General features: G+C 42.5%; 1 protein-coding gene across 2 annotated transcripts in view; it reads left to right on the forward strand.

The window, feature by feature from the left end:
• The first annotated feature begins 4,749 nt into the window (after positions 1 to 4,749).
• Positions 4,750 to 26,217, forward strand: part of AMER3 (APC membrane recruitment protein 3) — a 59,052-nt gene continuing 37,584 nt past the window's right edge. For both annotated transcript variants that reach the window (XR_004371605.2, XM_032764797.2), the window contains exons 1-2: positions 4,750 to 4,843; positions 15,853 to 18,929. Coding sequence is in view for 1 of the 2 variants with exons in the window: in XM_032764797.2 (XP_032620688.1) it covers positions 15,874 to 18,912 (3,039 nt within the window). In the remaining variant the exon portion in view is untranslated. The remainder of the gene's footprint in view (positions 4,844 to 15,852; positions 18,930 to 26,217) is intronic.

Here is a 26,217-nt window from a genome sequence, read left to right on the forward strand (position 1 = left end):
CTTTTTGAAAAAGTGAGTTATATGGCAACATATAAAGGCCCGGATTTTGCTGCCATGTAGCTCAATCGGAGTTTTACCTATGGGAGCAGGACTGGGCCCAAAATATCACTATGGCAACACTGTATTTAACTAATGTGCTTGATAATTCATAATTCCCATTTCCTTCCCTCTACAACAGGGACCTGACAGGCCCTGAAGAAGGCACTCCTAGCGAAGCTTGAGCGAGAAAGCAAACTCCCCAGGAGCTGAAATCCCCTCATCTCTGGAGCTATCTATCTGAGCCTTGGATCCATCCCAAATGATTCTGAGTGTGCCCAGGACAGCCCCTGGAATGGAGATTCTGAATTAGGAGACTTGAGTCCATCCTCCAGGTCTGAAGAAGGATCTCCACTGCTCCCTTGAGGGCAGAACGGGCATCAGGTGGAAAATGAAGGGGTGACTATTGAGAGGCCTACCCCAACTCCAAAAGAAGAAAGAGCCAGATTTCATCCTAGGAACTGACAGTACTGGAAAGGCCCGAGGGGCTACTCTCCTGGAACCAACACCATGTGTCTGCTCCGCTCTCCCTACATCCATGGTGAGGATTTGTTTTCCTCTCCTGTGACTGCACATGTAGTATTGTCTACTTTGTGCTTTTACAAACTTAAGACTGCAGCTTTGTTTCCTGCTGCCTCTGTGTGGTGGATGGTATTACACACCCAAATACAGACCTTTAGAATTGTATGCACACCATTGCATGTGTAAAAATGCATTTCAGTAATCATGCATGCTGATTTTATGCAGACACAAATCTAACCCCCCTAATCTCTGTCGGGGCACTGAGAACCTTGAACTTCAGCAGAGATCAGCACTCATGAAGCATGTGATCTCTGATTGATCTGCAATATCTGCCAGCATTTTAACACGCACTAACTTCGTTTAGAGAAAGGGCTTGAAAACCCTTTAACGTTTTCTCATACCTCATTAGAACACACTCAGTGAGGGTTCCTCAAAGCCAACATCATCTGTGTAGCGAGCTTTCACCATCTGAAATCAGAACTCAATACATATTAATATTTCATGCTAAGTCAAAAATATCAGACCATGTAAATCCATTCCTATTTCATATGGCTTTCTTCACAATTGCTCTTACCCCGATTTCCAGAGCTATTAGTGTTCCAACACAGTTTACTCATTCACAGGCCAGCTCCTGCTAGCTGATCTTTCTGTGAAATCATAGCCAGGGATTTGGAATCAGTGCAAGTCTGAGGCATTGTCTTGTAGGGTATTTACCCTTATGGGGTAACATGCAAGGTATCTACAGAAATCATATGCCTTATCAAGACAATATCACTGTGCATAGGTGCTGAATTCCTCTCTACCTGAGGGTGCTTGACTCCCCCCGCCCCAGCGCCACCCACGCTCTACCTCTTTCCCCAACCCTGTCTCTTCCCATCCCCGCTCTGGAACCCTGCCCTCACTCCACCCCTTCCAAGGTCCTACCTCTTCCCACCCTACCCCAGTCCCACCTTGCCTCTTCCCCATCTATTTCCACCCCATCCCTGCTCCTCCTCCCTCCCAGCACCTCCTGCACACTGCTGATCATAGTGGGTGGGTGGCGATGGGAGGGATGGGGAGGAGTTGATTGGTGGGGCCGCCAGCAGATGGGAAGAACCAGGCAGGAGGGAGGAACTGGCTGCCAGTTGGTGCTAAGCACCCACTAATTTTTTTCCATGGGTGCTCCAGGGCTGGAGCACCCACAGAGTCAGTACATGTGTCACTGTGAGATGTATGAATGGGTAATATTTAAGGAGTAATGTTGCCATATTGAAAGTATGCAGTTTTGTTGAAGCTGTGTCAATCCCAAGACATTAGAGAGACAAGGTGGGTGAGGTAAAATCTTTTATTTGACCATCTTCTGTTGCTGAGAGAGACACTTTCAAGCTATACAGAGTGCTCCAGGTCTGGGAAAAGTACTGAGAGTTTCACAGCTAAATACAGGATCAAACAGATAGTTTGGCATAAGTAGTTGGCATTGACTTTGAATGGTTCCTTGAAACATGTGCTAACTACTTATGCTAAACTATCAGTTCAATCTTGTATTTAGCTGTGACACTCTCAGTACCTTTCCCAGGCCCAAAGAAGAATGCTGTGTGACTTGAAAGCTTGTCTCTCTCACCAACAGAAGTTGGTCCAATAAAATATATTACCTCACCCACCTGGTCTATCACTAAAAGCTTTGTTATCCATCATGTTGGGAGAATGGGGGTTCTGGTAGGTGAAAAATTCTGGTTTACTAAGAGGGAGGGAGTTTGGGTGCAGGAGGGGGCTCAGGGCTGGGGGGCAGGAGGAGGCAGCATGCAGAGATGCTTAGCCATGCCTCTGCCTAGGAGCAGCAGGGAAATGTCACTGCTTGCAGGGAGCCGCCCGAGATGAGCACCTCCTGCACCCCAACCCCCTGCTCTGAACCCCCTCCCACACCCAAACTCCCTCCCAGAGCCCGCACCCTTCACCCTCTCCCAGGCCGCAACTCCAGCCACACACCAATCAGACTATAAACCAGACTTTCAATTAAGATCAGAAATGCCATTTTATGGAGCTTTCTGGTTGGTAAAGTGACGGATAACACAGCTTTTACTGTATATTGAAAATATTTTGGGGGGATACTTGGAGTAAAAGCTAACCACCAGGGGACACTGTATCATGGTGATGGTCCATTCAAACAGGAGCAGGTTGTCACCATTCCATTTAGCAGGCAGTGTAAAGCAAGTCTCAGTTGTCCAGTCTTGCTCCATTCCAAGACTTGCAATGGAAAACCATCAGAGACAATTGCAAATGATTGAAAGCACCTGGGGGAAAAAAAGGAACATTACAAAAGACAGAGCACCGTGTCTCTGAATAAAGACAAACAATTGTTTCCGTCTGACACAGGATGCAGACAGACACTCACACTCTGTATCCGTTCACTGGAGAAACGACTTGCAGACTGGGAGTGTTTTTCATGGAAGTTTGGATCCTGGTTCGTGTGAAGCCATCTAACTGTGCAACTGACTGAATTTTGAAAGGAAAACCTAGTGTATTAGATAGGAAAGGTAGCTATTAAGCGTAGGCCCTACATTGTGCTTTATCATTTTGTTTAGCATTGTAACCATTTATTTCTGCTGCTCTCTCTTGGCTTTTGTTGAATCTCTGTTCTTAAATAAGCCTTCTCTTGTTTTATTACAGATGCTGTGGGGTTTAAGGTAAAACAGGGGCACACTGCTCCTTTGGGGGCAGAGGATCTGGGATTCCTGTGAGCAGCCAGTGTTAGGGGCTGGATATCATAGGGGAATGATTCAGAGGGACTTGGGGATTGGGGCGCACCTCTTGTTAGCCTGTAGGGTGAAGACAGGGCTGGCAAAGCCCAGAGGAGGGCACTTGGAGTGGCTAATAGTCTGGTGGTGTTAGGGAGCTAACATCCAGCCATCATGGGCAAGGCTACCTCTCCCTAGAGGCAGTGGTAACAAGGTACACTGAGAACCGTCACACCCACATATAAAGTATAGTCCCAAGCTACAGCTCACACTAGTGTTATCGGAGTGTTTTAGTGTATCGGAATGTATAAACACTGTTCTGTTTTTAGGAGAATCCTCATATGAGAATCCCTATCAGGCCCCAACCCAGGGAACTGCTACAACCAAGGGGAGAGGAGATGGGAATGGCGAAGGTGAAGGCCAGGAGCAGAGGTACAAGGTCGCAAAATTAACCTCCCTTAAAAATATGGGATTCTGTCCCATTTTCAACCCCTCCCTGGCTAGAGTATTTTGGGGGGGAGGGGCAGAGGAAAGAGAAGAAAGGAAGAGGATCTAGTTCAACACTGACATGGAATTTAAGCCCCGATATTCTGATATTAAATTTATTTCCACAAACAGACTGTGATATGATACGTAGGTGCTGGAAGTAGAGGTGCAAGGAGTACTGCAGCACCCCCTGACTTGAAGTGGTTCCACTATATGCAGGGTTTACAGTTTGGGTCAATGGCTCTCAGCACCCATCACTCTACTCATTATTCCAGCACCCCTGATATAACCCCTAATTTTGCCTTCACTGCAAAATCAGGCAAAAACTGGACTGACTTACTAAGGAAAGCTGGTTAAAACAAAACATGTTCAGTGACTTAAAAAACCCACCTAAGACAAATACTAGCCAATTACATTTTTTTGGTAAAAATATTCCCTCTCCTCCTGTCTCCAGTTTGCTCCAGTGTGAGATTCCTTCTTTAATACCAGAAGTAGTATATGTGAAGGCACTGTCTCTCTCCATAACAGTCCCCTTTAAATCACTTCTTCAAAGGGTGATACACTTCAATAATCTTAATACATGTTGAACAGCGATGCATTGCAATAACCTACAAGTATCTGTTCACGCTGGTATTTTTGTATTCCAGTCAGCTATGAAAATTGATGGGAGAAATACATTTACAATAAATGTGCTCCTGAATTATTCCAAACCTGTTATGGGTGTAGTATAACGAGGATGTTGGTTGTGAGCTCTCTAGTTTACCTTTAATTTTTGCCCCTGAGCAACGGAGGTATTTACTTGCTACCAAGCAGAAGGCTGAAACAAACATCTTTCCTAAATCAAGCTAGACGGGGAAATCTAGAATCTATGTAGGGTACAGCAAGCTACAAGCTGGAAGGATTGGAGGGTGGGGGATGAGGGAAGGAGGAGGAGGAAAAGATAGGAGGTGGAGAATACCAGTGGAGAGCAGCAGTAGTACAGCCCCTCAGAGTCTGAAAAGCATCACAGGAGCCTCTGGATAAAAGATTCTCAGCCTCAGCAACAAGGCTATAGTAGAGAGGATTATGCTGAATGGTGAAACATGGTGAGTAAGATTTTTGTCATCTGCCTTATTGTTAGTCGTTCGTGCAAAGGAATTCCTTTTGCTCTGACACCTACAACGAGACTCCAAGGGACAGACTATTATTTTGGGATGATTGCTTGTTTTGACACTAGCATGGAGCACTGATTTTCCCTTATTTCTTTTCTTATCTCTTTTAAAGCAATAAATAACCGAAAGTGACAAGGGCTGGCCAGGTTAACACTTCGCTGTCTGATACAACTGGCTGCTGGGCACAGCAAGTAATAAATGCACAGTTTCCCTTTCAGGTACACAACAGAGATTTCTGTGCAGCTATTTTCTCCCTGGAAATAGGCTAATGGTTAAACAGCTCGTTGTGCTGGAGTTTATGCTACTCTCCCACAAAGTGTAAGGAAAAATGTTTCGAGCCAGTACCTTTCTCTCAGCTTCAGGCGCAGAAGAAAAACTGAGCTGTGCAGGGTAACGCAAAGGTTTTGCCAGGCAGGTTTCCTCCTTTTGTAATGAATTCACCCCTCTCCCATGTTCCTCAGTGTAGTTTTCTCCCTGTTCTCCCTTGGCAGAGAGCTGCAAGTGCTAGTAATTACTGACACTGTTCAGATGACTAATCAAGGGAATGAAACTGGTGGCTAGGAGCTAGCCATTGTGCTGAACATGTAGAGATTCTACAGCTTACATGCCCTGTACAATGAACTGGGGGAAAAGAATGCTTGTTTTTCTTCACCCTTTTTGATCTTTTATATGTACCCAGCACGGTAAACACACAAAACTGCAGAGCTCTGCATACCAAGGGCTTTAATTTTACTACTGACATCTCAGCTTTAGTGAGCAGTTGGCAGTGATTAATTTAAGGTTCAGACTTCCCTGTAGCACATTGCTAATAAGATTAAACATTTAATTACAGATCCTTATAGTATTCTGATGTGATGTGTAAGATTTTATTGTGCACACATGATGGTGTTTCTCTTTAGGTCTTTTACTGAGAAAAAGCAGAGCCTGACCTAAATGTATATGCAAATTATTAGGTATTCTGGGTTACCCAAGAGAGGCAGGTGATAAAGAGGAACGATAGCATTTTAACCACTAATAATGATGACAAGAATACTCCAAGCAGGTGGTATGATCCCAGCATAGGTCTGCATGTCAGAGGTTTATTTAAAAATAAACCTCCCTTTGTAACATGAATCATTAGTGTCGTTTTTAAAAAGGAGAAATGGAATAAGATACTGGCAGAGTAATCCATCTAAGAAGTGAGAAGATGAGCAATGCTTTAAGAATCTTCTTTGGTTTACACTTTGAGGGCACATTATATCTGTCTGCCTTTAAGGAACAGAATTGTGTATCATAGTAACTGCAGAGAGAATATCATTGTGGTTCAGCAGGGAACTTCCTTGGATGTTTTTAATTATCAATAAATAGTGAAAAAGAACTGCATGTTCCTATTAATAGTAGGAAAATTCTCCATTGGCTTTGTTTTGTGACCTTTAGTAAAGGGAGTTAAGTGTTTGTTTGGGAGAATAGAATTTAGTTACTGTCACAGAGCCCCTTCAGGAAATGATATACTCTGCTTTACGCTCTGTTAATTGATCTAGAACAAGTGCTAAGCATTTATAATACCCATTGATTTTAATAGAATTATGGGCACTAAGCCCCTTACACTTCTTTGTTAATCTTTTTTAGGGTTTTGGATTGGCATCCATCACCACAGTAGCTCAGCATATCCCTAAGTTAATTAGCCAGCATGGCAAAGTCTCTAGTAGGCTTCCTGAAGCATTCAGTTCTTTGTCATTTCCTATTCTTCAAATTCTTCATTAAAAATTTGAGAATAAGTTTCACTTCAGAGCGTTACCTGTTTAAAAAACCCTCAAAATAATTTTTTTAAGCATGTACATTTTCCATTATATTCTTGTCAAAAAATTTCATCATACCACAGTTTTTATTTTGGAGCAAGGAGTACATTTTGGAAAGCATCCAAGACCCATTTTCAAAAGTGACTTTGACACTCAGACATGTAAGTCCACTGTGCTGAAGTCACTTTTGAAAATGGAATTAGATACCTCAAACATTTTACCCTAAAAACATGCATACTGGATTTTTCCTTTCAGTTTTAAAAATATCAGTAAGTAGAAAGAATATTGTCCATAAAAGTTTGTCAATGGATTTAATTAATAAGATCAAACCCTAGGAAAGGGGCAAGTTTAGACACTATATAGTATGTGGTTGGGTAGGCACCTCCTTCTCATGGTGTTCCTGTTTAAGAATAACCTATTACATTAAATGTAACAAAAGAGAAATAAAAAATTCCCATAAATACCTAAAAACTCTCCCTAACTTTGCTCATTTGTAGTCTCCAGTGAAAACCCGTGAAAACCCATCACAATTATACATATGACCAGAGTCTCCAGCTAGACAGCTAATAAGATTTTGGAACAAATGCCTGTAACAATGCTGCCTCTGGCGGGACACAACAGAGTATCAATTCAGGACAAATTGCTTAGGAGCAGGGCAGTTGCAGCCCAAGGCTGGGTTTACTTTCCCAATAGGGCACACCACACCAGTCTAACAGAGAGGACTTCGGTCTCACCCCACTGGCTAACCATAAGTCATACAAGCAATTCCCTTAGACACTCCAGTTTCCCAGTATCATTATCAGTGCCACTCATTATGGGGACAAATGGTTATGAAAACCAATACTCCAGTAAAAGGAAAAAGGTTCTCTCAATCCCAAAGGACCAAGCCCCAGACCAATATACAAGTCAGAACTTACCCACAAAACAAGCTGTTGCCAATCCTTTAGAATCTAAAATCCAAAAGTTTATTTATAGAAATAAATAAATAAATAAATAAATATAAATGAGAGTTAAAATTGGTTAAATGGAATCAATTGCCTACAGTAATGGCAAAGTTATTGGTTCATGCTTGTAGCAGTGATGGAACAAACTGCAGGTTCAAATGAAGTCTCTGGAGTATATCCAAAGCTGGGATGGGTCATTCAGTCCTTTGTTTAGAGCTTCAGTTTGTAGCAAGTTTCCTCCAGAAATAAGAAGCAGGATTGAAGACAAAATGGAGGAGTTTCCAGGGCCTTTTATATTCCTTGCCCTGTAGAAGGATACCCTTTTGTTCTTACTGTGGAAAATCCCAGCAGCAAGATGGAATTTGGAGCTGCATGGGCAAGTCACGTGTCCATGCATGACTCAGTTTGCAGGCGGCAGCCATTGCTCACATGCTATCTTGAACGTTCCCAGGAAGACTTCTTATGTGGATTGGAGTCTCCAAAGATCCATTGCCAGTTAAGTGTTTCTTGATTGGGCACTCAGTTTGCAAATTCCTTTCTCAAGAATCTGACCAAATGCTTCACTAATGCTATTTAGAATCAAACACATTGAGATACAAGTACATAGCCGATATTCATAACTTCAGCTACAAAAAATGGTACACACATACAGACAGCATAATTATAAGCAGAAAATCATAACCTCTTCATAGACATCTCGCATGAGAACCTTTGTACAATATTTGCTGCAAATATATAACAGTGGTTGCAACCATGATCTGTATGGTTACAGTTCATGTCAATAACGTCACAATGCCACATAAGGCTAATTCTCCTTTTTCCTTGTCTAGGAGAAGCAGCATTGATTCAAGCTTTGATTTAAAATTTCTAGTTCCTAAGCCAGTTTCTGCTATTAATGATAGCCATGCAACCTCACTGATGTCAACACTCATTCTCCAAATGGGTTGATTTTCCCAGGGTTGCACCGCAGAATATTGAAATTTTTGCCAAAACTTTTGTGGCCCTCAGGAATAATTTTTTGTTTCTGTAGAAAATGCAAGGCAGAAATATTTTCCAATAGGAGAGCAACTAAAAGTAATTGACATCCACCCTTAAAGTTAAAGCAATTCTAAAATCTCTACAGAAAGGCAATGTGCTGGGATTATTCCCAAACCATGGGAACACTAGTCATCCTCACACTTCCAGCATCTCTCTTGTTCTAGTTCTCAAGGAATAAACCCATTAATATCCATTATGCCTAAATCATAAGAGATCCAACACTCAGCATGAACTGGTGCGTAATAGATGGTTCTTATAAGTTTGATGGAGTGTCTTTGAATTTTAAAAACAATATTCTCCAACTCCAGAATGGTGTTTACTCCAAGACTTTATTTGTATTATACTTGCCAGCCCAACCTTTGGATTTAATTGCTTGTTTAGAAGTCTGTGAAACCTTAAGACTAAGTGGTGTGGTCAAGACCAGTAAGTGTGTGTCACTCTAGCAATCTCATAGATGGGAAAGGCAGTTTCCCCACAACAGTAGCGTAACATTTCTTTGGGGCAGAAAGGTCTGCAGCCGAGACCATGGTAGATAACAATGTAAGTGTAGTCCAGCAAAGATTTATGGCTCTTACTTAAATTAGTTTCATAAGTAATCCACTGATGCCAGAAGAAAGGAGATGGGGCAGTTTGAAGGAAAAGTACACACAGAGTCTTATTTGAAACCATAATGGATTAATTCTTAGTGGGCTGGCAGCCAGTTCCAAAGATTCCTGTCATTTTGAGTGAATTTTAATTGCAAAAACATATTTCCTTTACAAAGATGAAAATCAGTCCCCAGACATAATTGTTTTTTATTCTAGTAGGAGTAAAAGATAAACAAGTGGAAATTAAATGCAATGGGAAAATAATGGAAAAGGACTGGCGACAGGCAATGCTGCAGTTGAATACACAGGTCAGGACAACCCACAGACAAAAACAAATTTACAGAAGTCTAGAATCATTTTACAGAAGTTTGATTAGGATTCTATAACCACTGGAGGCATATACTGTAACTTTACCTTAAAAATTTCTTTAACCTTTTAAGCTCATTTCCATGGTACAGTTTCCATGGTATTGTCACAGCCTCACAGGCAGGAAAAGATAAAAATGGTATGGTCATTACCAGACTGAGATGGTAGAATGAATAATGATGCATAAAAAAAGTGTTCAATTCATATTGCTATTCTGTATTTGGAAAGAAGCAGAATGACTTGTATCACATAAGGATGAAGAACTTTCCAGTCTGTTAGTCAGTCAAAGGAGGATGTTAGAAAACATCTATGAGGGATAAATGTTTTTAAATTACCAGGGCCAGATAATTTATACCTAAAAGCCCTAAAAGAGTTCGCTAAGGAGATAAATGGCCCACTGACAGTAATTTTTAATAAATCTTGGAATACCAGGGAGATTCCAGAAGACTGGAAGCATGTTAGGATTATGCCAAATGACCCAAATGACAAGCAGAATGACCCAGCTAATTAGTGGGTGCTTAGCTTGTCATCAATCCCAGGCAAAATAAAGGATGTGGGATTCAGTTAATAAAGAATTAAGGACAGAAATACAAGTAATGCCAGTCAATGTGGTTATATGGAAAATAGCTTTGGTCAAACAAACCTAATTTCATTCTTTGAGATTACAACTTTGGTGGATAAACGAAGATGTAGTCTACTTAGACTTTTATAAGGTGTTTGGCTTGATACTGTATGACATGCTGATTTCAAAAGTAGCACTACAGAGAATCAATTAAATGCATTAAGAACTAGCTGATAGATCTCAAAACAGAATTGTCAAAGGAGAATTTTTGAACAGGAGTGTTTCTAGCAGTGTTCCGCAGGGATCAGTAGTAGGCCTACACTATTTAACATGTTCACCTATATCCGGAAGCAAATATGAAGTCACTGTTGGTAACATTTGCAGATGACACAGATTGGCAAAATAGTAAATAATAATAAGGGTGAGGCAGTCATGCAGAGAGATACAGATGACTTGGGAGACTGGACCATTCAAACAATATGCCTTTTAACACAGCCAAATGCAAAGTTATGCATCCAGAAATAAGGACTGTGGGCCATAGCCACAGAATGGGGGACTAGATCCTGGAATGCAGTGCCTCTGAAAAGGATGTAGGAGTCAGAACGGGCAAACAACTCAACATGAGCTCTCAGTGTGATGCTGTGGCCAAAAGAGATAATGTGATCCTTGGATGTATAAACAAAGTATAGCAAATAGGACTAGGAAGAGGACCTATCTTGGTTTGTGGCATTAGTTAGACTGACACCAGATTATCATGTACCGTTCTGATGTCCACATTTTAAAATTGGAGAGGGTACAGAAAAAAGAGCCACAAAAATTATTTGAGGACTTTACAATGAGAGACTTTAAGACCTCAATCCCTTTAGCTTATCAAAAAGAAGACTAAGTGGTGATTTCATTGCAGTGTATTCTTTGCTTCAGGAGGAGCTAGTATCAGGTGCTAGAGGATTTTAAGCTAGCAGCGAAAAGCATAACAAACAAAATGGATGGAAGCTGAAGCCAGAAATAATCAAATGGGAAGTTAGGCACAAATTTTAACAGTGAGAGTGATCAATCATTGGAATAAGCTACCAAGGGAGGTGGTGGATTCTCTGCCTCCTATGTCTTCAGATCAGGACTGGATTCCTTTCTGGAAGTTATGTTTTAGTGAAACAAGTTATGGGGCTGAATACAAGGGTAAATGGGTGAAATTTAATGACCTGTGATATACAGGAAGTCAGACTAGATGATGTAATTGTCCATTTGGCTTCAAATTCTACGAATCTATGAAAACCTTTCAGCATTTCCTGTCCTGGTTACCAGACCAATCATGCCTTAGACCCCTTTTGTCCCTCTCAGGTGTGTTCCTTTGCTACCATCCCTCTCTTTGGGTGCCCACATGGTTCTAACACTCTTAACCTGAAAGGCCCAACTAGGTTAAGCCCTTTAATTAGCTGGAGACTCCTGGAGGTAAAGTGACTCAAAACCAGCTTGTCCAAAACATTCCTTGTGCTAGACACAGTGAACATGTATGTAGTGAGTGCATCTCTGCCTCCAACTTAATTCAACCGGCACCTCTGCTTACCTTAGTTGCTCTCTGGCCACCAGTCCGGGTAGGACTTACTCTAATACTCCAACCGATGAGCAGCTTCAAACAGCTACCTTCCTTAACATGCTAATCTGCAGGGGGAAAAATGTTCCTTTCTTCCCTAAATGTGGCATTTCCTCCAAAAAGTACCCTGCCAAGGCTTAGGACAGGCAAAATCTGTCCTGGGAGAGCCACAGTTTTCCTAGACATAAAAATAATACAACATTGAAGTCTTCTACAGCCCAGCAGGGAGCTTCAAGCCTTTGAGATTTGCGTTTTCCCTTGGAGACCCAGCATCTACTTCTAGCACTAGAAGAGTCTGAGATCTTGGAAACCTCAGGTTCATGACATTATTAAGTTGCAGGAAAGCTTGCTTCAGCTATTTCTAGCAGGTGTTTATGGCTTCTTCTCAATTCTGCACAATTGGATTCATGGTAAACACCACTGCTCTTTGCAGCAAAGGGATGCAAAAACATCCCAACAGCCTTTTCCTAAAAACTCTAAAACATCTGTAAAGTAACTTTTCTGTAGCATCAGTGAGATGTACAAATATGCAATGGTGTAGTGCGGTAGAAAAGTATTTATTAGCATTCATTACAGATGATCTGAAGAACTCACATTTCCATCTACGAGTAACATGGCTACATCAAAATCATGCTGATAAAACCTTTATCTATCACCACAACATCATGTATTCCATATTCTACACACTGTGCATATATACAGTCACACATCACCCTAAAGTTTGCCACCATTTCCTGCCTTCCCCCGTGTTATAAATATGCTGAGTATAGGCCATACCAGAGCCTCTACTAAAAATTGCTTTATGCTGCTGGATGGCCATGGATCTGGCTGCCTGAAGATTCCCTTCCCCACTGTGGGTTCCAGGACTAGCTGATCCAAGAAGCAGTCATGTAAGGTGTCAAACTTTATCTCTGCATCCCATCCTGACATGACATGTACCAGTCAACATGGGGATAGTTGAACTCCCCCATTATTATTGTGTTTTTTATTTTAATAGCCTCTCTAATTTCCCTGAGCATTTCACAGTCACTATCACCATCCTGGTCAGGTGGTCAGTAGTATATCGCTGCTGCTATATTCTTATTATTCAAGCATGGAATTTCTATCCAGAGAGACTCTATGGTACAGTTTGATTCATTTAAGATTTTTATTTCATTTGACTCTGCTTTCATTCATATATATTGTGCCACTCCCCGACCTGTTCTGTCCTTCCAATCTATTTTGTACCTTGCTATTACTGTGTCCCATTGACTATCCTCGTTCCACTAAGTTTCTGTGATGCCTCTTACATCAATATTCTCATTCAACGTGAGGCTCTCAAGTTCACCCATCTTATTATTTAGACTTAAACTTGTCACTTTTTAGCTGTCTGCCATTACGGGATGTAATTGAATGGGACTTTTTTTTAATTTGATTGTTTCTCATCAGTTCTTACCTTTATTTTATCACCTTCCATCCTCTCCTCCTTACTAGGACACAGAGAATCTCCATTAATAAATCCTCCCCTAAGGTATGTCTCTGTCCGAGCCATGTGCTCCTCCACACCTGCCTGTCCATTCTGGGAGGATGGTCAGATTCAGCTGACAGAACATCCTCTTAGAGGCCATGGGCAGTTGCTACAATTTAGAGGAGCCCTAAGACTGCTCTAAGTTATGTCTTCAGATTGTGCCAAGCTCACGACTGGGGGGAGGGTGCAGGAAAAGCTGGTTTAAAAACCACCTGCACCTAGTACAAGTCAGGAAGGAAGAGCTGGATCCGAGGCTGGCCCCATGTTTATACACCTCCTTTGAAACACTGGCAGTTATTTATTCTGCTAGTGTAGCTGTGGCATGGTTTATCAATGAGTGTTGGATGTAACAGTGTGCTGCTAATGCATCTTTTAATGTGCAGTAATTCATTCTCAATTATTGCTGACTTTCAGGGCCCAGATGATTTTAGTTTTAGTGTATGTGTAAATGATGCAGAAGTAGAGAATTTAATTCTAAACTGAGGTTTAATTCAGTGCAGATCTGAAGGGATTTTTTTTTTTTAAAAAAACAGGCCTTTGAATAAAAATCTGGGCCACTCTTTTTGTCTAATAAGAATTTTGTTTGCACAGGAGCTTGCATGATGAGTTTGATTCTGTTCTGAATTATGCAGCTATAATCCCATTGCTTTACTTCTGATTTACACTGGCGTAGGGAGGAGGAGAAACAAGTGCTGTCTATTTATGAAATAATTCCAGGAGAGTTGACTGTGGCATAACACTTTTATGAGTATTTTAGTTAAGTGTTTATGCACTGCATGCAAACATCAACTGTACTGAACACTGTATCATACAAATGTAGACCCCAAGTTTGCAATGAACTATGCAATGCATTTGCATTTAAAAGTAACCAGTGTGCATATGTTTTGCCAATGCATCTATGTACTATAGTTGGTCATTGTACACTTAAAAAGGTTTGTCAAGCCAGTCCGACTGTCCAGTGATATTTAGTGGTGCCTTTTATAAAAGCTACTATTGATTTTTTTTATAATAAAAGTAGCACTACAGAAAATTATAGATTGCAATTTGTGATAAGGTGTACAAATCTCTCACTGGAAAAGTAGGGGTTAGAGAGCTGCTCTGCACCCAGGTTGCCTCACTCACCCCACCATACCTGCTATGCCTGCACAGGCTGGAGAAGGAGCTTTAAAAGGGAAGCAGAGCAGCTCAAAAGCAGGCAGATGAGCTGACCTACATGCTGGTCTTCTAAGAAGGAGCAACCTAGGAGCTTTTGCTGCCTGAGGCCTGAGTGTAGTGACCTGTCCAAGCCTACAAAAAAGGACCTGACATACTCTGGAGGTTAGAGACTTTATCCTTGTGTTTCTCTTTTTTGCTTTACCCTGGGGGAAGAAAAGGGACTGGTGGGAAGTGATCCAGAGAGGCAGCTGCATAGCACCCCAGGATTTAGGATGTAGCTGCCCACCATTGGGCCCTGGATCTTAGCCTGGTGGAGAGAGTGGGCCCAGGCTCCTCTACTAACCTTTAAGTAGGGACGACTACAGAAGTTTATCCTTCGGGAGGGAACCTATTTGTGGGGAGAAGACCCTGATGATAAAAGGATCTGGGCTGTGAGATCTCAACCCAAGATGGAGGGGAGTCCTGAAGCCTCCTGCTTAATTGCAAAGACTCCTCCTCCCACTGCTGGACTCTTTACACATACCCCAAAAGGCATAGACTTGTGAATGTGACCTGGCCAGAGGGCAGCGTCAGTGGAAGGACAGACCACCGCAGCGCAGATTTGTGGTAATAAAAGGGGACTCCCGACAGGAAAACAACCTGCCATACTCCCACCCAACCAGTAGGTGGTGCTAGTGCTGGCATGTCCCTTTCACACACTTCAGCAGAAGCAAGAACTGTAATTCAGTTTCAGCATGCATTCCAATAAAGGAACAGTTCAGGATGTACAGGCAGGGATTTACAGAGATTTTCCATGTAAAACAAAAATCTCCTGTGTTATATTTTACACCCCTGGAGCTTTCCCCACTTGGGATCTTCCTCACCTCTTGACCTAATCAAAGGCATACGTTAATGAACAATCACCTCCCCAAAGTAGGCCTTTTGCATAAAAGTTCCTTGGGTATCCACCAATCCTCCTTGTTCCCCAGTGCCACTTCCACTTTTAGAATAGCATCTCTTCCCTTTGAGCTGCTCTATCATGGCCTTGATCCTGTATCTGAAAGCTCAGCAGCTTGACAGTTTCAAAAGCAATCAGGCCAACTAGCTACCAACCTAGAGTGACCTGTTCTCCCTGCTGATTCTTTTAGACCTTTGCAAACTTTACAAGCAACACCCTCCCCCCCCAAGTTTCACTTGAACTCTTTTTCAAACAACACCATGAGTTATTGACTGAAGTCTCTCACAAGAAATAAAATCAGTTCTAATATTGCTGATTTCCCCCTGTCCTTTTCTCTAGATTTTCTTCGAAATATACAAAGTTCAAGTGGGGTTCTAGTTGTTTGGGAAACATACCCCAAATCCATATGGGTCTTTTGTTAGCTGAAAGCACACTGCTAGCCAGATTTTAAGATTTTGTTCTGCTGTTTCGTCTACAGAAACAAATGTGATGAAGCAGCATGGAGCTAAGGAGAGGAAAGACCTTCATAAAATCAAGTTTGCAGCTGACTTCTGAGAAAACGCCATTGGTGGATGAGATTCCTGCAGACAAGGATGATCTAGGAAAAGACAAAAGGGTAGCAGTCAAGGGGAGCAAAAGTGAAGTGGTCCAACCAGCAAGTTTAGCCACACACAAAAATGAACGATTTTCTAATACAACGACAAGGAGCGGGGCTAGTGAAAACATCTTAGTGCCATCTGGGTCTTCCTACAAACTGGTAAGAAAGAGTAAAACCCATGATTGTGTGATAGGGGTAGACAAAACAGAACAATGCAACCACAGCGATAAAGCTTACAAGGAGGGCTCCTCAGCTCCAGGAAGAAGTAAAGGGCGACTTGTCAATAGCATCAGCTTTTCTGGGGTGGGGAGCACCCTGAATTCCAGTGATAAGAAAGAGTCCGTAGTCAGCCCAAGCCAGTCCACTTGCAGCAGTCAGCAGATGATAGATTATAGAAACTTTGTGCCACAGATGCCTTTTGTACCAGCTGTAGCAAAAAGCATTCCCAGGAAGAGGATTTCCCTTAAGAGGTCTAAAAAAGGGCTCCGGGACATATTTCACATGAAAAAAAATAAACCAGAGAGCCTAACCCTGCTAGTTGAGAAGGGCAAGAGGCTGCCTTCTCCAGCGCGGAAGGGCGAGCTCTCAGGCAGGCTTGGGAAGTATCTTTTCAAACCCAGAGAAACCTTTGCAGCTGACTGCTTGGCACAAGACCTCTCTGACAGCGAAATGCAGTCCGACTCCTCCTATGACTACTGCAATGCTCTGTGTGAAGATGTCGCTTCTCTGAAGAGCTTTGACTCGCTCACTGGATGTGGGGAAATCTTTGCAGATGAGAGCTCTGCTCATTTGGAGCTGGAGAGCAGCAAAGAAGTGCTGATGAGGCGATCCAAGCACAAAGAGAGCCCTGCCCTGGGGTCTTTTCAAGGGGGAGTGGAACAGCTGGCGTCCCCTGCCCAAAACGAAGCAGCTGACTTTGCAAAATTTTGGGATAACATCAACAAGTCAGTGCGATTACATCAGAGCACGTTATTTGATAGGAGGTTGTTGAAGATACCCAGTCCTGACCTGGGAAAGACTAAACGTGAAGCTGCTGCTTCAATGACTGACCTGCTGGTGTCACCTGATAAACATCCTGACAGTTCCAAAGAAAGCTCCGTAGATACAGGGACACCAAAAAGTGACCACCAAGAATCCACCTCCACCAGTGATGAAGGATACTATGATTCATTCTCTCCTGGGCAGGATGATGAAATGAAGGAGGCTCAGACTCCTGAGGTTCCAGGTAGATTTCCCAGAGACAGTTACAGTGGCGATGCCCTTTATGAACTATTCTATGATCCCAATGAAACCAAAATAAGCCCAGTCCTAGACGATGACCTGTGTATGTCAGAAAGCATTTCAGACCAGGCCATTGAAATCCCTTTGTCGATTTATAGCTTTCATGTGGGAGCAGAGGAGAATATGGCTTCACAGCCAGCTGTTGACATCATTAGCCAGGGGTTTCTTCAGAGCACATGGAAAGGTAAGGAATGCTTGTTAAAGCTCTGTGATACTGAACTCTCACTGACCATGGGGATAATAAACTGGCTACGAAAAAACCCAGGATTGGTTTCCCCCACAGACCCAATTAGGAGTCCCGAATTACAGCTGGAAAAAAGTGGCGATCCATTGGTCTCCTGTAGTCCCAGTCTATGCCAGAGTGAGCACATAGCAGCTGAGGAGGAAAAACCAACCAAGGGAGAAACTGATATTTCTAATCCAAAGTCTTCTTTGGTTAATGACAATGACATGGTCCAGACATGTTTAGGGGGCGTGGCTGAAAAAGACCAAAGGGAGTTTTCTTGGCCTCACACAGCTAACGGGCATTCTCAGGTGAGGGAAGGAAACTGCCCTGAGGACTCATGTACTGTGTCTGGCCTTCAGGAAGCCAACAGCACATCAGGTAATGGGCCAAGATCACAAGCTACTGGAGACACTTTAGGGACCTGTTTGTTTGAAAAAGAGAAGATGCCAGTTTTAGGAGAACGCAAGGGACCTGGTGATAAAGCCCCATTAATAGGCAACCTGAACATGGAGCCTGCTTGTCAGAGCTCTCAAAATCCTTCGTTAAATGATAGCCAGGAAGTAGAATCCTGTTATTCTTATATGACTGCAGCAACTTCCCCAATGGATTCCCTAGAGACAGCAGATGGCAATAAAACAATATATCATTCCTTGTCTATTTCCTGCAACAAGCCAATGCAGCCTCTTACTCTGAGACATTTTCAAAGCTACATCAGCCCCACACAACAGGACAGCGACACTACTATAGTGCAGCTTCTGGAACGTTGTGTCACTCAAGTTGCATCCTTAAAAATCAGCTATGAAAATAAACATCTGGAAGACAAATGCATCGGGAATGAAATGAACAACATAATTTGTAAGATGTCTCAATACAAAAACAAAATATTGTTGCAAAACGAATGCAACTGTATCACCCAGAGTTTAGAATACCCTGGTCTCCCTCACACAAACCAAGATAATTATGAGACAAGCCTCAAAGCCAGTAATCCATATCAGTTGAAACAAAATAAGGAATTAATTTGCTCTAAAGATCAGAAACACAGAACAAATATCCTAGATCATATGAGTCAGGTCACCAGGAGCAAGATAAATTTTGAATATGCCCAGTTAAATAATCAAGCCCTCTCTTACATAAAAGACTTTACATTTGAACCTAGACCAAGTGACTCCAACAGCATGACATCCCTTAGTAGGCCAACATTTTTACCTCTCTTCAAATCTGTTTGCTCAGCTGTACCCAATGATTTTTCACAAGCTTGCACAAACAGTTCACTGGACAAACCATTGCAAAGTAATGAATCTACGCAGTGCAGCACAACCTCATGCAGTTACACAGAAGAATACCACCAAGGACTCTCTGAAGGGGCCACTCTTCCTAATAACCCAGAGCTGACTATCACAGACAGAGCAGTGACTGGCAAGAACCATCAATGACACACTAGTGTCATAGGGTAAGTTCTTGTAGAGAAGATTGAAATAAAAATGTGAAAAAATGAAATGTTAGCCATTCCCTTTAAACAGAATTAAGGCCCACTACACCTGGTTCTACTGAGTACTTTGTGCTCCTCACAGTTTGACCAGGTTCTTAACATCTGCTTTATAGAGATAGACAAAATAAGAAGAAAGGAAATAGAGTAAAAATTGCACAGACTCCTGAAGCCAAGGGCCATATATTGCTTTAGGTAAGTGTCAAGTTCATGGAATGAATGAGAGCTCCATGTGAAGGTGAAGGAGAAACTGGTTCTGATTCTTCATTCAGTTAAATCACGTTCACTCTCATATAACTCCATCAAAATCAACAATGCCTAATCGTAGACTGTATTATAGGTGTACATTGGGTTGTTAGTGTAATATATGGGTACTAGTGAGTATTTCACAGGGATTGTTGCACATATTTACCTAGCAATTTTCCAGAATGTACAGAAAATTCAGGAACATTCCTGATCACAACTGCAGAAACTGACATATTTGATACTGGATGTCAAAACATGGCTGCCATACAGTAAGTGTACAGAGAACCGCATCCAATCACATAATGCTAGATTTTACAAAAGTTCCCTCCAACAGTGATAATACAGTTTTATTTGCAGAATCCGTCCCCACCCCCGCGTCACTGCAAGAAGTTAAGGTAGTCTGGATATCTTGCTTGCAAATGGAACCTTAACTGCATTTTGTGAGTTTCTAACTTTTTTTTTATTTAACTCTAATGTCCTTGAAAAGTAACATGCCCTCAAAACCACAGATTATTTATCATATTTAGAACAGCAGGGCTTAGGGGCCAGAGAAGAATGGGCCCCATTGTGGTAGGTGCTGTAGCAAAAGGAGAGACAGTCCCGGTCTTGAAGAGCTTACTGTCTCCTGCAACCTGAACTCCTCAGTAATGACAATTTGAGAGTGTATTCCTTAAATAGCTATAAAATGGGACTGGGGAGGGAAGGAAGTTTTGGAGAGGGATTGCCTTCTTCAGATCAGTAAAGGGGGACCTCACTAAATGTGCACCTCTTAAGATCCTTAGGAGAGAGCCTGTCTCCCAGGGACCCGAGGTGTGCATTGGAACAGGCTCTGCCTGGCACTGACCTTCTGAAGAGCTTTATGATGCTTGTTAGGACTGCACAATCTATGCCTTGCAACACGCTTTTACAGGGTTTATGCAAGGGGCAGGGAGTCTTGTGGGAGCCTTCAGAGCCTGTGCAGTATGTGGAAGGGGGCTACAGAGAGACAAGAGGGCCAGGGGGAAGAGCAAAGGAGAAGCTCAGTGCTTCAGGAGAAGGAACTGAAGAAACCCTACCACTTCTTTGGCTTCTGCAGCAGGCAAGCATTCTGTAGCTCACAGCAGCATAAGTCCCCTCTGCTTAACCCCAAGTGGTCTGTCAAGTAGAGAAGGCAAGGAAGGGAAAGTGCTCCTTCATGTACAAGCCCTAGACTTGTTGAGTTCCTACCCCTCCCAAGCCTTTGGAAGCTCAGCCACACCTTGCTACCGTTTTGACAAGCATCCCAACAGTAGCCAGTGGTTAGCACCTTTTGAAAGCTCTCAGCAAAGAATAGGGCCGAAAACTTTCCCCCTACCCCATACTGTGAAAACCTAGGTCTCCAGCAGTCATTTGATGCACTCTGTGACTATGATTGCTAGTTAATACCTTCTGAAAGTATAATTAATTCTACAACATTTTGGTGATGGGAACTAGATCTGAATCTAGTACAGGAAGGCGCTTTTTAACTCCTTTCTCCAATTATTTTTACATTTTGTAGAAAATTTTTAACTCAGGTCCAGGGCTAAAACTGCTGATTTTGAGGCCAGTGTGACTGTGGATTCTGAAGGGGGCTAAAATCCGTTATGTAAAGCATCCTAACTATGGACCTACCATCGTCACTCCAATACCCAAAAAGAAAAAAAATCCTGTATCAACTAGCTCACCTCATCAGCTGCAAAGTGTTCTGCTCTCTACTATTGGACTTATAATGAAAATCCAAGATGGCTTCTTTTTCCACTATAGTTCACATAATTTCAGCTTGCACCTTGCCATGAAATAACAGATTGTAGCTCTTGGAACTAGCTGCTGCTGTGAGATTCATAATAGAATAAAAAAGGAAAGATTAGCAGTCACAGTTACTACAAGTAAGTCCCCAATGCTGACCACATCTGCCTAGCGTTAGATCAGTGGACTAATATATATGTTTGCTTTTTGTTTCTACTTTATAGTTTAAATTCATTCATAAGGCTCTGCTATGCAGATCTGTTAGTTCTCGAGCTTGGATGGCTTGAAGAAATTCTATTTCTTTTTACTCTCTGCTAGAAAGGGAGGGCAGAATTGTAGCTGATGTAACTGTCAGAAGTGGTAATATACTGCATCATAACACGGTATGAGATTTACTGCAAGTAGACATTATTGGTCTCAGGGCATTTTCTACTGCATCATATCAAATGGCAGCTGCTATATGCCACCACTTGTCAGTGTAGATACCTGCAGTGTTAGGGATATAATAGAGTTCATATACCACAGCACATGCCCCAAAGAGGTGTTAATATTTGCTCTTTGCAAAAGGGATATGCTAGTTTGTGACAGAAGATTTGTCTAAAAGTAAAAATGAATAGTACAAACATTTTACCAATTTAAAATGTAGATGGAATTTGTATATTTGTGGGTTGTGTGCTCAGAAGCATCATTTCAGGGAATCATTTTGCTACAGCATCCTTCATTGTTATTACACTGTCTTACTGAAAATGAATTTACACAAAATTATTAAAATGGTATTTAGCATGGATGTTAGAAATAGCGGTGGTGGTAGCTATTAACAGTGTAACATGTAGTTTTCCCATCTGGACTCATCTTCCCTGGTCATTTTTGAGCCCACATTAACAGATGGCTTATAGGTTCATTTTGGATTTAATATTTTGGAAGATGACTGAAGATCCTCTACCATATTGATGAAGGTGGGAGTGGGAGAAGGGCAGAAAATACATGGGGCACCTACTCTAATGCTACAGAGAAATACAACAATAAGAAAGTACACCTGCCCTGGGCAGGATTGCTTAAACCTAGAGAGTTTACACATGACAAAAGCTCTAAGGCTGTGATGATCTCACTATTTTAAAATGTCATGCTTGAGAAAGGCTCTGTAATGACAGTCATAGAGACTGCAGTCCTTGGTTTAGCCACAGAACAAACGCCGCACTGGCAGCATCAGTGCAGGCTTCCTACCTGGAATCTTACACCCTGTCCTGCAGGAGGGGTGGAAGGGCAGTGAAGCCTCCATGCATCCAACAGGGAGGGAGGTGTTCAAACCTAGCGGAGATGTGCTTGTAGCTGAAGATCTCAAGTACCTAGACCTCCACATCTTCCAGTTTCCCCAATGACAAATGATGCCATTGCTCCTCCCTCTTGCCAAACTGGCACATGCTTTCTCCTCAGCCACGTGACCAAATACACAGCTAGTGCTCTTCCTGAGTTCTCCAACCACACAGACCACCCCTCTTGACTTTCCTGTACCAGCTTCTCTCCTTTCACCCTCACCTCCCAGCCACTGAAGCCTGATGACTTTGGCAAGTAGCATGGCGACTGGGAGAAACAGCTCCAGATCCTCTTCATTTTCCCCCTCCCCTTCAATTCATGGGGTGAATTTGCAAATCCCATTTGTAAGTTACAGATCCGTGGAACATGACCAGTAATTCCCAGCACAATAGGTCTGTACCTAAAGCAGGAAAGGAATGGTTTAACATCCTTGTTCTGAGATGTAGAACATGGGTGTGCACCAGCGGAAGTTACTAGTAAGAAATACTTGGTAAAAGATTGACAAAAGTATTAAAACAGTTTGTGGGGCAGTGAATAGACACAACCTTACATGGCACTCTAAATTTATGTTCCGATGGATCACGAGAGCAGGTGGGTTCTAGACAATTGGGCCTTCCTCTGAGAATACCCTGGCATTGGAGGTTCTGAAGCAGCAATCCCTCAGTTTGAACAGGAGAAGCTGCTGGGATGGCTGTCTCCTGGAGGGGAGTTCTCCCTGGAGACCACACCCCAGGAACTGACAGCAAGAACAGATTATATCACCATGACTGGACAGAGGTAGGGAGAGAAGGTCTCAGATTACTGGGCCCACATTCATTTTGGGATTCAAAGATCTTAACTGATATTTTGAACTGCCCTCTTAAGTGAAGAGGTAGATAAGGCACAATACCAAGCACTTATAAGTGCTCATAATAGCTCATCTCATTCAGATGTGAGCCCTTGCATCATCTGACATGTTTGGGTGCATTTCAGTGATAGCACTAAACAGAGTGCATTGCAATAATCTAGCTTTAGGATTAGAAAGGAAGAGATGATTGAGACAAGGTCCATATCAAAAAGGAATGGCCGTACATCTTGGCCAAATGTAGATAAAAGAAGACAGTACAGTGCAGGCCATAGCTGTCATCTAGCAACCGAGAAGTGGCAATGGGTATAATATGACCCAGATACAGCAGAAAGATATTGTAAAGGTCAGATATAGATCTCCAATAAAAGGCATATTCATGGCCAACTCTAGTGCTTTCCCTTACCTATCATCTTCACTTCCATCCTGTCTACCCTAAACTAGGCAGTTGGCTCCCCTGTGTGCGCGCACCCCCCGCACCCCAAGGCACAGGAAAATCAGAGATGCAATATTTGGGTTTGACAGAAAGGGGATGTAGATTTGAGTCTCACCTAGATATTGGCTATGCTGTGGGCTAAAATATATCATTATCATCCCTAGTGGCTGTAGCTACATATTTAACAGGTGGAAAGAAAAAGATGGAACCCTGTAGAAATGCACTTGAGAGCCCTCGAGTGAGAAGAGAGCATAGTTACCCCTTCAAAACCCAGGGAAGTCAGTGCATTCCACTTCCTTCACTAGAGTTTGGGTCAAGCCCTAATGTCTTTTGGGAACTCTCAGAAGCAAGTAGTAACTAACTCACTGAAGGGGCCTTCCCCTCCATTTCCATATGATTCCACAACTGAGTAAACTGAATCTTGTGGAAGACAGCAGTATCCAACTTGGCTGAGAGAGCTAACAAAATCAGTATGGATATATGTTAGCCATATCCATTACCAGGAGAGACGGGGAGAATGAGATGAGAGATGAGCCCCACTCACAGAGAATGCCATGCCAGCAATAGCCCCCTGCTTAAAATGATAGTTCTTTTACTTGAGAGCCCTCATTGATGGTAGCATGGAGCAGGGAAACAGGTGATCTAAAAGAATGGATCTATGCTCCAATTATGGCAAGAAGAATGTGCATTTCAACAGAAATGCACCCTTTTCTGAGACTTATGGATTTATAAATTGAGCTGCCCAAGCCTGCCTGCAGGTAAGAAGCAGATTCTAAAATCTCATTTGACAGAATAAAACACACCCTACTCAGACAAAATGTATCATCAGGTACAAATTTACTGCTAGAGACATATGGTACCATGTAACAAGAGACGATGAAGAGTAAGGTGATGGGCCACTGCCTTTACTAGTACATTTGAATGTTAGTCACCATGTGCCCAGACACTAGGGCTAGATGCTAAATTAACAATTTTCTTCTTCATTAAACATTATGGCTTCCGGACTCGGCTCTGTATCACGGTACTGTCTGCATCTGACTTTTTCACTGATTTTTACTGTGTGTAAAATCAGAGCTTTGTCAGAAAGAGGGGGAGAGAAGGATTTCACCGGCATGTTTACCAGGGAAGATTTTTAGATGTACAGTTGTCAACAAAGATGCTCTCTCAGAGGACAGATGCTCTATAAACAGTGTTAAATTTGTTTCATTTTGAAGCAGAGGAGATTGATTTGCCATTCTGCCCGCTATTGCAGTAGCAGGGTTTCCATGGATACGGTCTGATAGCGGTTGTTTTTTCCCCCCTGGCAGCAGTAGAGGGCTAAATTCTGATCTCAGCAGCATCACTATAAATCTGAAGCCACGGGAATTACTCCAGATTTGCACAGACAGCAGAATTTAGCTTCTAGTGTTTTGCAGCCCTGTAATCAGGATTTTCACTGGAGGGAAACCAGGTTCTGTATTCAGCAGGTGTGCTTAAGGCACAGCGCAAGCACAGCAAACCACCATGTGTTACAAGTGAGAAGTGCAGATGAGCCAAAGCCCAAAATACAAACACATCAACTTCCTGTTCAGTGGCTTAGTAGACCCTCCTGCCAGTTAACTGCAAAACTTCAGGTCTGGTTTTGGCTACCAAATGAATTACCTCATAATATCTGCCTTGGATTGGATCAAATATTGTTTCATCCATATTAAAAATGGTTGCTGTAGTGTGAAGAACACTTACCACCACCCCGCCCCCCGTTCTTTTTCCCATGAAACCCAGGAAGGCACAGAGGAGGAAAAACAAAGTCAGTATCTAATCTATGGAGCAGATATTTTAACCAATACCAGTATATAAGAGGATTGAACAAAGCAGCTGGCTCATAGAGTAGAGCAGAGCAGAAGGACTGACTGAGGCATATTCTGTAGCTGTTTGATTTTGTATTTACCAACCAGCTAGTAGCAAACAAAGGAATTTTGTTGTTTTTTTCTTGGGGAGGTAGGTGAGGAGAAGGAGAGTTTTCAGTCTCTCCGTACTCATCTGTAGAACCCCTACCCTGCCTCTATTTTTAAGTTCCTCTTAAAAGCCCACTTCCATTGTGCTCTCTATATAAATTTTTGTTGATTTGTACTGACTTCCCATCTGGAGGTCCTGCCCTTTCCCAACCTCTGTCTGCTTGTCTGTCCGGTCATCCTTAGACTGTGAGCTCCTCGGGGCAGGGGCTATGTTTCAGCATAACTGCACCTGTATTTCCCCGCAGTCCTCCCTTGAAGACACCCACTTAAGGTTTCTGGCTCCCAGCTATCACCACTTTTGGGCAGAGACCTGCATCTTTTGCTCTCCTGGCTGGGTTTTTTTTTAAGCTGCACAGCTCCCTGGCTTACATTGTGGTAACCCCAGCAAGCCCTTCTGCCTAAAGGCCAGTGCCTGTGCTTCGCTTTCTCTCTGAAGGCAGTGAGCAGTTGCAAGTGACCATACAGTTCTTTCTAAGCAAACTCCTTTATTCTTAAGGAAAAAACAGAGAAAACACGTTAATAACCAATTACAGGTCCTATACACATACTGAAAGCTTACCAGGACTCACCCATCAGTCTTATGGGGTCCCAGTAGGCCAAAATCTTTCCAACGGTTACCCATTTGTTGGATCAGAGAAGGCCCTGAGTCAGTTTAAAACAGACTTTTTATATCAA

Source organism: Chelonoidis abingdonii, chromosome 8, assembly GCF_003597395.2.
Source record: "Chelonoidis abingdonii isolate Lonesome George chromosome 8, CheloAbing_2.0, whole genome shotgun sequence".
Taxonomy (NCBI): Eukaryota; Metazoa; Chordata; order Testudines; family Testudinidae; genus Chelonoidis; species Chelonoidis abingdonii.